At 33.4% G+C, this 15,123-nt stretch overlaps 1 protein-coding gene across 1 annotated transcript; it reads left to right on the top strand.

Annotated features, from left to right (window-relative positions):
* Nucleotides 1-9,953: 9,953 nt before the first annotated feature.
* On the top strand, nt 9,954-11,800 carry LOC126727748 (putative F-box/FBD/LRR-repeat protein At5g44950). Its single transcript, XM_050433666.1, has 3 exons — nt 9,954-11,204; nt 11,299-11,484; nt 11,603-11,800. Exons 1-3 carry the CDS (start codon nt 9,954-9,956, stop codon nt 11,798-11,800), a joined length of 1,635 nt encoding a protein of 544 aa, XP_050289623.1.
* Nucleotides 11,801-15,123: the final 3,323 nt, after the last annotated feature.

Below are 15,123 nucleotides of genomic sequence, written 5' to 3'. Positions count from 1 at the left end.
TAAACTACAAAAACTTGAATTTAAACAATTGATTGATGATATGGCAATTAACCTTTGATCAACTTGAAATTTTGTAAGCATGAAAAATATATGAAGATAATATAATCTAACGGTAGATTTGTCAAAATTCACATTAAATTAAGAAATATAGGGTTGGGTTCAAGTTACATCTAATGCAACTCTAAAAAATGTTACACCAACCAAGAACTTTTTATTGAATTCATATTTTGAAAATCCAACCGTTGGATTACATGTTCTATATATTCTTAACATGTATGCCAATTGGATGTAATTTACCATTTAATATTTAAACCCATCTTTTATGCATTATTTTAAACTACAAAAAATTTGAATTTAAACAATTGATTGATGACATGGCTATTAATATTCGATCACCTTAAAATTTTTTAAGCATGAAAAATATATGAATATAATGTAATCTAACGGTAGATTTGTCAAAATTCACATTAAATTAAGAAATATAGGGTTGGGTTCAAGATACACTTAATGTAACTCTAAAAAATGTTATACCAACCAATAACTTATTATTGTATTTATATTTTGAAAATCCAACCGTTGGATTACATTTTCTATATTTTCTTAACATGCACGCCAATTTTCATGCCAATCGGATGTAATTTATCATTTAATCTTTAAACTTATCTTTCATGCGTTATTTTAAAACTACAAAAACTTGAATTTAAACAATTGATTGATGACATGATTATTAATTTTTGATCACCTGGAAATTTTGTAAGCATGAAAAATATATGAAAATAATGTAATCTAACGGTAAATTTGTCAAAATTCACATTGAATTAAGAAATATAGGGTTGGGTTCAAGTTACACCTAATGCAACTCTAAAAAATATTACACCAACCAATAACTTATTATCGGATTCATATTTTAAAAATCCAACCGTTGGATTACATGTTCTATATGTTCTTAACATGCATGCCAATTTTCATGCTAATCGGGTGTAATTTACCATTTGATCTTTATGTGGGAAGGTGAAAAAAATAGAGGAAATTTTGGAGCTGGTAAATTTAATGGTCTATTGCGGCGGTCCAACCCGCCGCAAAAAGGAGTACATATTGCAGTAGGCCATTGACACGCCGCTATATCTAAGCTTAGCGCCACTAAAACAGGTCTATTGCGGCGGGTCATTGGCCTGCCGTGGTAGTACACCGCAAAATACTAGAACTATTGCGGCGAGCATATAGAATGGCGCAATAGATCTCGTGTACAGTGGCGGGCCAAAAACGCGCTGCAATAGGCAACATATAGTGGTAGTTTTCCCACCCACCACAATAGCTTGTTTTTCTTGTAGTGATGGTTTTAGCCATAGTATGGTTTGAAACTTTGAATATAAGGAAGGATGAGATGGAAGAAAAAGGTTATGGTTGAATGTGTTATTTTAGAATTATCCTATACTTTGCCCTCGTTCTTTCTTAGATTCCATGTGCTGGTTGATCACATCCTAAGAATTGCTTTAAGGCTGCAGCTGTAGTTGCGACTCATTCCAAGTATGGAAATCAGTATTTGATATTTAGATTATTAAATGCCCCCTCTTTTTCATTTGGTAACTAAGATAAATTACTAAATTTTGTTTGCAAATGAGAATGTACTTGTAGTAGTAACATTTCAACAAAGATCACAACTCACAAGTGATGCTTAATATGTATTACTTGAGGCTAGAAATTAATGGCTATATATTTTGTACCCTACCAAGAGAATTCGTCTAATTTTCGCAATAAATTGGGTCGTCCAATCTGCTCAATAATATATAAAGTTTTGACTTTTTTGAGTAATCTAATATATGCATGTTGATTCTCAAAAAAAAAATAATAATAATAATATATGCATGTTTTTCATGTTTCAAAAGATTTTGATGGGCTCCCAATGTAATAAGCATATAATTTTATGGACCTATTAATAAATATCACAGGTAATTATTAATGTTGGGTTGGTAACTGATCGCTAACTCCCATCTACTTGGGATTTGCATGAAGTAGAATCATTGTTATTGTAGTCATTATTGCAATACCTAGTCACGAACTTGCGTGTTGTGCATGATAATTATTTTATGGTGGTTTTATTAAATTTTTTTTTTTTTACAATTTAAACTAATTTAATAAAGAGTAATATATTTCGTAATCATATTTTTATTTATTATAGGAACAATTATAAATGAAATATAAGAACAATCATAAATCATAAATATAAATTTTATCATACAAAAATGAAAACAATAGAATTTTTCTTAGAAATTCAAAAGGCAAGTTAACGAAAATATTCATTTTTTAATAAAATTTATTTATAACATTTTGTGAATCATTAAAAAGAATATAAAATTTGAAAATTATTCTTTTAGTTTTAAACAAACTTTCTCAAAACTTTTTTTTTTTTTTTTTTTGCCTACAATCCAAAACACAGAAAAATGGAACTAAGAAAATTAATAAAACTTAACAATGATTAATTGGACCAATTAGGAAAACAATTTGTTGTAATTTCATCCACTCTAAACATGTTATCAAATAAACAATTATTAGCAAAATCTAAGAATTAAATTTCTATACATGCATTGTTGTATAATAATAATTAAAATAAAATTGCAAAAACTAAAATTTGTCACCCATCCGATTATTTTTGTTTGGTTAACCTTTTCTTTTCTCTAAATAAATAGCATTATAGTGTACTTCTAATACAACTATTAAGAGTATTTTGTCCACCACAAAGGATTAATGAATAAACAAAAATTAGTAAAGTCTCATAGTTTTAACATCTAAATTGAGCACGATAAAAAATCATGCTATGTAGTAGAAGAAATATCAATTTATAATATATACCAAATTATCCAAATCATGCTATATAATAGAATAATATTATATTTTTATATGCTATATTTAATTCTTTATAATGCAATAGGATAACATTTAACAATCAAAGAGAACCAAAAAAAGAAAAATTAAAAAAATTAAAAACAAAACTAAATTGCATTAACCCAAAGTAGAGTTTTAAAGAATATAAAAAATTATCAACCTAAAGCAAATATGCAAGAAAAATAAAAAATCCACCAAAATTTTGAGAGAGAGAGAGAGACAACATTTTTGTTGTGAGGGAAAACTATGTATAGAATGGAAGAGAGCGACAATTTTATAGTAAGAGGGTGTGAATGGGAAAAGACAAAAATAAAGAAAGGTGAAAGGAATAGGAAGAATGATATTAATTTAGAGAGGAGTGGGAAGATGAAAAGGTAAGGAAGGGAAAAAGGTTGAAAAAGTAGTGGGGAGATGAAAAGGTAAAGGAAGGAGAAATGTTGGAAAAATGTAAATATTAAAAACAATTATAGGAAAATTGGAAAAAAAAATGACGTAGACACTAACGTGGCTCAACTGGAGTGTAGTAACAATAAATGATACGCTTCATTGAGGTGGGAATAGGGTTGGGAATTCTATTATGAACTGGGAAGCATTAATTTGGAGGTCCAACAATTTGTGAATAAGGACCACTAGCTAGTATTGATTAGTGAATGCAATCGATCGCTGGCTTCGAAGAAGGACTGGTATTTTTAATGCGAAAAGCATTGAACATTCCAATAATTATCCACTACAGAACAAAGAAATCAGGAAGAAGAAGAATGCTTTCATGACTTACATAAAGAACACCCCTCAAAGCCTCCTTGAACACACCTCAAGCCTAGAGGTAGAGTAATTCACTCTCAAGTTAACCTACCATGACAAAGAGTTTGTTTTGCCTCGTGTTGTCAAATGGATAACCTAGGAATGATTTGTCTTAGCTATTTTTATGTTAAAGTAAATCCATTATAAGAGAATTGAAGTTTTTACAAAAGATTTAACCCTAAATCTAATGCTACTTCCAATAGTAACTTACTAACATGACCACGTGCAAGCTCCGAATCCACAAACTCCTTCTCTTCTTGGATCTACACCAACACAAGCCGCATTGCTTGTGACTTTGAGAACCCACTCAAAGATTTCAGATGACCCTCGGTAATGATTTTGATGTAGCAACTATATTCTACCAATGCTTTATTGTAATTTTGGCTTCGGTAGATTCTTGTGTAGTTAGAAAGTACAAAACCTCTTAAATCTCACAAAGAGTAACACACAAGTCTTCTCCAGACTCTTCAAAATGTGGCTAGGGTTTCCCTTTTATATGTGGAGAAGTTTAGATGAAACCCTAAATGTTTTCGCAAGCTTGGGCATGTTTAAAATTCTACAAAAAAAACTAGACCTACGATTTTCGGTCAATCGAGCCTAATTCTCGATCGGTCGAGCAAGACAGAACTACACTCCCTTTTACTGCAATCATCTGGACTTGAACCTTGAAACAAATACTTTTAAGCATTGCCTTAAACACCTAGACTAAACATGTTTTGTTCTCGCTTTGCCAACACAATACATCAATGATCCTAAATATTTAAATCTAAATCTTTAGAACCTAACAATTATTTTGCGTTTGCCTTGCCTTGTTATAGGTCCTAAATGAGAAGCTACTTAATGTGCTATTCAAATCAAGGTGTCTACAAGATTCTTTGTCTAATTTAAAGGTTCATACCTTAGATGGGGAAGAAGATTATGAATATTCCAAGTGGATTGCTTTGTTGAAGTCATATGAAACAATGGGCTACCAAACAAGTAGTTTTAAACTTGAATGGAACAATAAATGCTAGATCTTTTTGCATTAATTTGTTGTATTTTCTATTTGGTTATTGTCAATTCCAATCACTAGAAAAATCTATGTTATGACATTTTGTCATAAAATTGTCTTCCTATCCCTTGTATATCCTCTTGTATATTGGCTCAATGCTATAATGGTATACAAAACTATAAACCCTAAGGGTGTGCTTGTTTGGAGGTGAAAAGGGTGGATGAAAAATTTTGGAGAGAAAATGAGAAAGAAAACTTTTTTAGAGTGTGCTTGGTTAGGTGGGGAGGAAGGAAAATAAATGGTGGGGCCTAGGTGTTTTCTTCCTGAGCCCACCAAAACATTTTCTCCTCAAAATGGAGAGAAAACTGAAGGGAGAAAATGAGGCTGTTTAATGGACAAAAATGCCATTGTGCACTTGCACATGAGATTTGTCTATACATTGCTTTTCTCACCTTTTTCTTTCTTTCTTTTTTTATATTCTTTTAAATTTTTTATTTCCTTCCTCTTGGACGTTGCCTCCACCTCTTCTTCTTCTTCTTTCTTTCTTCCCTAATTGCCTCTTCTTCCTTTTTTTTTTCTTTTTTTTTTCTTTTTCTTTTGATTTAAGTGTACGTTGCTCATATTCTTTTTCTTTTTCTTTTTTTTCTCTTTTGCTTTCTTTTGTGTTTTTTGTTTTGTCACTTTTTTTTTAATTGGGCATCATTTTTAACAAGGGTACATAAGAAAATTTTTTACAAACTCACTTTTTTTATCCCTCCACTTTTTTCACTCCCAACCAAACAAAAAGGAGGGAAATTAAAATCTTTTATATTCTCTCACTTTTCCATCCTCCCACCTTTTACTATCCTCCTACTTTTCCACCACTTTAACCAAACGGACCCTAAACCTCTAAACCCCTATACCCCCTATCATTAAAAACTCTTGATAATCCTAAATCCTAAAATAGTGAAAGCCCAAGACCCTAAATCATAAGGATTTACCCTAAACTCTAAAACCTCAAAACCCCTAAACCCTTAAATTCTTAATCCCTTAAACCCCTAACCCTTACACCCTTAAAACCCTCAACCCTTAAGCACTAAACCCTTAGAGCATTTGCATTAGGTGTGCCAAATGCTAAATTAATTTTTAGCATTTAGCACACCAAACAAAAAAAAATCACCTTCATGAGATGTGTCAAATGTCAAATACAATGCTCTTCTAATAATAAGATGGTATTGTTATATGCGCTAAATATAGTTGAAAGTTCAAATATGTGTATAAACACCCTTGAACGTTTAGACCCCCAAATTACAACTTAACCAATTCAAGCATTATGTCAAACAACTAGTGTGCGGAAAATAAACATAAGCTACAATATAGAATTGGATAAACTATCTAAGCCAAATTAAAATCACAACTCACAGCAGATAATTAAAAGACAAAGATAAAAGGGAAGGAAGATGCAAACACAAAGACAACACGCGATGTGTTATCGAAGAGGAAATCGAAGCCCTCGGCGTAAAACCTCTCCGCCGCCCTCCAAGCGGTAAACTATCCACTAGAAAATATAGTTGGGATACATGGATAACAATAGACCCTCCAAGCCTAATCTACCCAGTGCACCTAAGCCCTCCAAGTTTCTTGCTCCAACGAGGTTGCGCCGAACCTTTTTCTTTTCTAGCTTCCCGGATTCCGCTACTAGACCGTAGCATCAACCAATGAAGATTGATTCCTTCCTAACTGCTTCCCAGAAATCCAAACAGCCCTCTCACAGTGATGAATATGGTGAGAACAAGGTTTGGTAAAATGCCTCTCAAGGATTTGATAATGGAGAGGAAGAGAGTTGAGGAATTTGAAGAGACTCTAATGTATAGATTGTGGGTGAATCAATTTTGTTTTTCTTTAGGGTTTCTCTCTCAAAATTCTCTCTGGAAGCTCTCTTACATTTGTGGGTAAAAGGGGTAGTTATACTGGAGTGAGAGAGGAATGTGAAATGTCAGGTTTTACAAAACAGGGGTGGCTCATGGCTTGACCTCGCGACTTGACTAAGTCGCGAGTCACCCGCGAGGCCAAGTCGCGAGTCTCTGTTTTCTTGCACACTCTTTAGCAAACTTCACTCTATCTCACTCACTACCCTTACAACAAGCCCACCTAAATACAGGGTTACTAAATGCTGAAATACAAGCAAATTTGGCATAGAATAAAGCCAATTAGATGGTTGAATAAATTCAACCTTACAACAGTTTGGTATTTTTATTCAATTCTCTCTCTCTCTCTCTCTCTCTCTCTCTCTCTCTTAGGGCGACATGATAAAATATATTTGTTTTGTTAATTTTTTAATATATACAAGGTTTGTTTTAGATTATTTTAATGTGTTGGAATCTTAAAATAGAAGGTGTGATGTCAGGGGCGACACCAAGTACTAATGAGGGTGGTCATAGGATCACCCTAAATTTTTTTTTTTTTTAATATACCTTAAAAATTTTTGAGTTTTAAATTAATATGGGTCTTTTGACCACCCTAGAGAAAAGACTTAACCACCCTAAAAAAAAGCTTGAACACCCTTAACAACAATTAAGCCCATTAAAAATAAAATTCAACCTCTCCAAAATTTTGGTCCATTGAATGTTGAACAAAAAAATTGCAAGAAATGCAATGATCACAATATTTTTGCAATATTTTTGTAACAAATCCTAAATTGCAGGTTGTTACTAGTAAACAAAAAAATAATTTCAATGGTAAGTTCAAATTAAAACTAGTAAAAACTTACCAATTAGGCTTTGTTGTGAAAGTATCAAACCTTTGATTGTGATTTTTTAAATTGTGTTTTTAAATGGTATATTTTAAAATCGCTATTTTTTATATAAAAAAAAAATACACAATCTTTAAATAGCTAGTCTGTTAGTGCTTGTTTTAGTCTTTAGCCAAATTTGTTGGATTTATGTATATATTTTTTTCAAAAAGATAATGCATGCATTTTGTTTATATTAGTACTTATTTAGGCAATATGTTAGTAATTAAATGAGAGATCAGTAACTTAATAATTGCTTGGTTATGTACATTTGAAAAAGATATAGCTGATAACATTGATAGTGAAAGTGTGAAACTATCATATCTCACAATGATTTCAAAATTTGAAAACTTGTGAAAGAAATTTTTAAAACTTTATGTATTTACGTATGTTTTTATTTTGTGATGTTAATATATTCAAGTTTTATTATTATTAATTTTTTTTAATTTAATTGATTTTAATGACCACCCTAAAAAGAATTTCTGGAGCCACCATTGTGTGATATGGAGTGTATTGTAAAGTGATTAGTTAAAAAAAAGATAAAGTAACTTTTTGATGTGTCAAAATAATATTTTTTTTAGATCTATCTTATGCTAATCGTCTTATACCCCTAAATCCTAAATCCTTAAAACCACATAACCCTAAATTATAAATCCTCAAACCACCCTTGAGACATCATTGATGTTCAATATCTTAGCTTAACAATAAAATATAGAAAAAAAAAAATCATCTCCCTATTATTTTGTGATGATGTTAGCACCATACAACCCTTGGATTTTTATTCTTTCTTTGCAACATGCTGTTCCAAGTGGGACAAAGAATTCACTCTTGACATGGTCAGTTAGTCAGATCTTAATCCATCTAGTACTTGTGATCCATGACGAGTTGTTGGCCAAAAAGGCAAAATACCCCTTTCGTCGAAAAGTTCCAGCAAAATGCCCCATGTATGAAACTATTTAGAGATATGCCCCTATTTTGAAACTCGATTTTATCAAAATCGAGTTTTAATGTGGAACTCGAGTTCATAGAACTGGAGTTCCTTGAAAATATTCAAGTAGAACTTGAGTTCCATGAACTCAAGTTCCATGAACTCGAGTTTCTTTCAAGGAACTCGAGTTCCACAAATTTTTTATTTTATTTTATTTTTTTATTTTTACTCGAGTTCCTTGAAAATATTCAAGTGGAACTCGAGTTCCTTGAATGGAAATCGAGTTCCACAATTTTTTTTTTTTTAAGTTTAATTTGGCTATAACTTGATTTTCTAAAAATCGAGTTTTGCATGGAGTAAAGCAAGGCGTCAAATTCTTAATATATTTATTATACATATATAACTTAAATCATATGTACCTAGTGTATTATACTATTATAATGAAGTGTTTTTCAATGTGTAGCATGAAGAAATTAGGTCTATCAAATTATTTCAAAATAGGATTAACATGGTTTAGGCTCTATTAGTTAGTTCTAACAATATGTTTTACAACAAGCTTCTATATAACAATAAGTCTTACAAAACAATTTTGTAAATTAACTTAAACTAACAATAGGTTTTATAACATGCCTTTTGAAATTAATAATCTAAAAATAGGTTTCACAACAAACTTCTATAAAAAAAAAATAAAAAATAAAAACATAGGGCTCTCGCCTTAGCGCCTTTTTCATGGCTTAAGGTGGTCCACCTTGCTTGCCTAGGCTCTAAAGGCGAGTGCCTCACTTTAGAGCCTTTAAGGAACCTTTGTGGCGCCTCACCTTGCTTAGGCACCTGGGTGATTGCTCAGTTCGCACTACACTAGTTCAATCTTACTATTTAATTAAATTGTCATGTTTTATTTATTTATTTTTTTTTTTTTGAGATAGACACAAGATTGAAACACACCCACACACACAAGAGTTTTATAATTCAATTGGCACAATTTAAGAGAGATGTTTAATGTTTAAATTCTCTCACCCCTAATTATTGAGGTATAAAGAAAAATTAATTGCCTTTTTTAGTATTTTGGTAAAGAAAAAATCTTTAGAATCTCTCTCCCTCTCCTTTTGTGTGTTTGTTTCTTAAAAAAAAAACCGTGTAATCTTCTGGAAAAACCAGGTTTGATAAGGCCATGTGAAGACCGGAGTTTATATTGTTTTAATTGTAGAAATGTACAAGTGTCTCACTGACATGGGCCACCGAATAAACCTATCTATTTATTTTTATTTTCTAACTTTAAAATTATTTTTTAAACCAAATCCTAGTCGAAGACAAACACTTTAGATGGTCTATTTTAAGTGCCTACAAACAGAGGAAGCTCCGCAAACACAATCACAAAAGAAACAAGAAACATCAAAGAGAGAACTCTACAATTCTCAAGCAGGTATGTATGCCTTCAACTATGGTGAATAATCTCAAGCTATAACCCTTTTTTGTGTGTGTGTGTGGATGATATATATGTTTGTCCAACTCCAAGAATTTACAACTTTCAAGTTCTGGAACGCTGAGTTAATTACTTTGTGAGCAAGAAACCTTTCAACATGGAAAAACAAAGGAAACAAAACAAACAAGAAGGTGATGATCGGATATCTGTTTTGCCAGAACCCATTATTCACGAAATCCTCTCTCATCTTCATGACACTAAAGCTGCAGCCAGAACTAGTGTTTTGTCCAAGACTTGGCAACGTGCATGGGCTTCATTCCCTTGTGTTGTTTTTAACGAATGGGATTTCGATGCGAGAAGCAGTGAAAGCCCCGATAACTCTCCAGAAGAGAACAGAAGAATCAGGATAAAGAAGAATGCTTTCATGACTTACATAGATAAAACCCTTCGTAGCCGCGACTCAAGTGTGGAGGAATTCGCTCTTCAGTTAACCCACCATGACAAGGTGTTGCTGTTGCCTCGTGTTGTTGAATGGTTAACCATTGCAACTGAGAGAAAAGTCAAGGCCCTGGGTCTCTTCTTGTCAATAATACATTTTAGTGATGGAAATGAATCTGGAAAACCGATATATTATAGTTTACCTCAGGTAGTGCTTGAGGCCAAAACAATAACTGAGCTCCGGCTAAAATTTTGCAAGTTAGAGCCTTGTAATGAGTTCAAATTTTGTCATCTGAAAACTTTGGTTTTGAATAATGTTCGTCTAGATGAGCAGGTAATTCAGAATCTGACACTAAGATGCCCTTTGATTGAGGATTTTCGACTAATATGCTGTCATGGTCTCAAACATTTAAAGGTGTCAAATCTTCCTCGGCTTAACCTGCTTCATGTATTAGCTAGAAGAAAGGTTTCGAGGATTGAAATTAAAGCGCCAAGTTTACAAACCTTTTACTACTGGAGTAAGGATTCCTACCGATTGCAATCAGTGAATGTGCATTGTGATATTTACTTGGAAGCTTGTAAAAATTTGAAAAGACTTGAACTAGTTGGGCTTAGTAACAGGACAATTGAGTTGCTTCAGACCTTAAGTTCAAAGTTTCCCACTCTTGAGGTCTTGGAAATCTCAACATGCAAGATGGCAAGTATCAAAATCTGTTCACAAACGCTTAAGATGCTCAAATTAGAGAAGTGTACAGATCTTGAGGTGGTGGAAGTTGATACCCCCAATTTAGTTTCACTTCAGTACAGATTGAATAAATGTCTCTTCCATTCTTTCAATGCTCCAAGTTTGCAAGGAGTTGAGCTTGAATTGGATCTTGGAAGTTGTATCACTCTTTGGTTTGATAAATTGAAGGAACTTGTTGGAAAGTTTAATAGTACTGAAGGTTTAAACTTGGTTATCCACTCTGAGGTACATATTTTCTCTTTTCTTTTGAATTTTTAAAGTTTTTATAAATAATATATGTATATCTTTAATTTTGGTGCATTTCTTTTTTCCCTACTAGAGCAAAGTCATTCTACTAGATGGATTGAATGAAAGGGTGCTTTCTTCGGGAATTGATCTCAAGGACTTGAGGCCAGCAATAGTTATTATATCTTCAATGAGTTCATCAGATTTGGTAGAAAGAATGCTGCTTGATTATTCTGTAGAGACCCTATCAATATTGTCAAATTCTAGCAAATTACTAGAGGTATGTTATTGATCCTCTCTCTTTCTCACATCATGCTTTTAGACAATTATATATTGTACCATAATCACTGAGTTCTTGTGAACATAATTTTGTGTAATTGCATTACCTTGTTATATAGGTCCTGAATGAGAAGCTACTTAAGAAGCTATTCAAATCAGAAGGGCTACATCAACATGAGTCCTTTTTTGATGTAAAGGTTGAGAAGATAGATGGGGAAGAAGATCCTAAATATTCCAAATGGATTGCCTTGTTGAAGTCTTATAAAGCTGTGGACTACCAGACAACAAATTTTAAAATTGATTGGAAGAATGATTGATGTGGAAAAGGCTTAGATGACATCTGGATCACAACACTTTATGCTAGATCTTCTTGCATTGATATGTTTGTATTTTCTATTTGGTTATTGTCAATTTCAATTACTCAGAACAATTTATGTTTGTGAAATTTCCTTAGCTTCTATACCCCTAAGCGCTAAACTGTTTGAAGATGTGGGGTTGTCACTTGTCAGATTTTACGTTGGATGTCAACAAAATTCAGTAAGGAAAGAAGTAGAGTTATTTTTTTTAGTTTATTTAAATTTTTGATAATTAGTTTTAATTTTTTATAGTTTTTTTCTATTTATTTAAACTTGCATTTTTTTAATAACTAAATTGGCATGCTTTAGTTTGCAATACTACTATACAATATATTCTTAGCTGGTATTTAAGGGTAATATCTATAAACGAAAATAGATGGAAAGATGAAAATGGATGGAATTAAAATCAAAATTGCCTTAAACCTGTTCGGTTTACCTTGAATTTTAGTTAAAAACTCCATACTATGTATAAAAATAGAAGACTTGGGCCTTTAATTCTATTTTTTTATGTTGTGTCTTACGAGACAAGTGCTAATCAATTGAGTTACAAAATTATTGACAATATGAATTTTTTTTTTTTTTTTTTGAATTGTGGCTTTTCTCATTTTTGGGTTTAGAAAATGTTTGTTTCATTATATCTTCTTTTGTTTGATTTATTAGTATTTTAGAAACGTTGTTGTTTATTTTTTATATTAGGGACAACATGTTTGGATATCAAGAAACTTTGTTTCGGAGATTAATTAAGAGAGACAATGTCTGGTTTTCAATACTCTCACCTCAATCAAACCTTCTCAATCACTTTCTGTTGCTTCAATCTAATTAATTCACCATATGTGCTAATTTATCATTTTGCGAGCTCTGCAAATCTGAATTAGATATGCTTTCGTTCAACTCTTGAAAATCTCTAGCTATGATACTGATTGTGCATGAAGTAGCTTTCATGTCCATTCTCATCTCTATTATTAATATCTTTTTTTTTTTTTTGGATGATAGATGTATATAATAAGGTACAGCTTTGAGGTTCTTGGGACCAGGTTCCAGAAGAGAAAGAATGGAACTACAAAATAAACAAGAAGGTGATCGGATATCTGATCTGCCTGAACCCATTATTCACCGAATCCTGTCTCTTCTTGACACAAAAGCTGCAGCCAGAACTAGTGTTTTTTTCAAGACTTGGCAATGTGTATGGACTTCACTCCATAGTTTTGTTTTCGATGAAATGGATTTTGATGCAGAAGGAACTGAATGTCTAAGTTTTACTCCTGGAATTAACCAAAAATTCAGGAGGAAGAAGTAAGCTTTCATTATTTCCATAGATAACATCCTTCGAATCCACTTTGAACACAACTTAAGCGCAGAGGAATTCACTCTCAAGTTAACCAACCATGATGAAAAGTTAGTATTGCCTCTTGTTGTCAAATGGTTAACCTTTCTAACTAAGAGAGAAATGTCAAGGCGTTGAATCTCATGTCTGTGATGATACATTTTAATTATGAACGTAGAATTCCAAAGATGATACGTTATAGTTTACCTCAGGTAGTGCTTGAGGCCGAAACAATACCTGCGCTCAGATTAGCCAAACGTAAGTTAGAGCCTAATTGCAAATTTTACTGTTCTCATCTTAAAATTTTGGCTTTGAATATTGTCCATCTAGATGAGCAAGTAATTCAGAATCTGACACTTAGCTGCCCTTTGATTGAGGCTTTTCGACTACATAAATGTGGGGGGGCTCGAATAGTTTTTTTTTTTTTTTCTTTTTGGTTAAAAGGAAAATAAAACAGAGAAACTAAACAGCAAAACCAGGGGCAGGGCACAATCTTTTACAGTACAGACCACGGGCATCCGCCTCCCACAAGTTAACAAGGTCCACAGGCCGGCTTGAAAGACATTAAAATCAACATCAAGAGAGACACCTAGTTTAGCGGGAAAGTCTGCACACTTATTCGCTTCTCTGTAGACATGGTTGAACCTTACTTGGGGAATTTGAGCAACCAACTGCTTGCAATCTTCCATAATAGCAGATACGGTAGTGCTAGCTTCAGCATGAGTAGAGAAGGTATCAACAATAACTTTGGAATCCATCTCGACTATGACTGCTTGGGCATGGGTTTGAAGACATAGGAGGAGTCCATCCCGAAGGGCCCACAGTTCAGCCATAAAGCTGCTAGCAAACCCAATTTTCCTTGCAAAACCAACTACCCAATCACCATTATCATCTCTAATCAGGCCCCCTCCACCAGCTAAGCCTGGATTTCCTAGAGACAAACCATCCGTATTAAGTTTAAGCCATCTACTACACGGCTTCTCCCAGCGGATGCTCATCATAATCCTCCTTTTTTTTTTCCAGAGTAGTACAAGCACAGTGAGTGAATTCAAAAGCACGGTCTACAATCTCTTTAGCAATATTGGGATTTGGGTTTTTGTTATTGAACAAGCATTGATTTCTACTTTTCCAAATCAACCAGATTGCAAAAAGGAAAATTTGATACCACGGGCACTGACCTGGGCCTTGATGATGCATAGCTTGAGAGTTGGCATTAGCTATAAGCCAATCTTGAAGATTAGCAGAGAAGAAAGAAGAGTTTGTAGTCTGTTTCCCCAGCTAGACCCAGACATTCTTACTTACCGGACAGTCTCGGAGGGTATGTAAAATAGTCTCAGGTTCATCATGGCAACAGGGGCACCTGGGGTCAGTTGGAATTCCTCTTGCCAAGAGACACTGTTTGACCCCAATACTTTGGTGCATACATCTCCACACAAAGGCTTGGATTCTCGGCAAGGTTTTCAATTTCCAAACCCACTTCCCCCTGAAGGGTATCTCCACCGTGGGCTCTAAGGTTAGAAGATAGGCACTTTTAAGATCAAATTCTCCTTGGCTAGAGAATTTCCAGGCCAGTCTATCCTCTACACTGGCAGTAATGGGAATCGAAGTGGCTTGAAGCTCCCTTATGATATCAATAGGGAGGTCCATTTGGATGATTGGCCAATTCCAACTTCCTGAGACTCTCACATCCTTAACTTTCAAACTGGAGGAGCTACAGGTTAGGGGGCCTTGAATGACATTCCTTAATGGACCAATATTGGACCAGCTATCATTCCAGAAATCAAGGTTGCTTTCAAACCCCGGAGTCCATTTAACCCCCTTCTTAAAGATGACTTCTCCCTTTTTTAAACTTTTCCAAGTTCTGGAGCTAGGCAGCTTGTTCTCATTCCTGGAATTAAGGCATTGACGGTTGCAATATTTCAGCTTCAATACTCTTGCCCAAGAAGCATTACTTTCTGTG

This window comes from Quercus robur, chromosome 5 (assembly GCF_932294415.1).
Source record: "Quercus robur chromosome 5, dhQueRobu3.1, whole genome shotgun sequence".
NCBI lineage: Eukaryota > Viridiplantae > Streptophyta > Magnoliopsida > Fagales > Fagaceae > Quercus > Quercus robur.
This window is presented reverse-complemented; position numbering and strand designations above follow the sequence as displayed.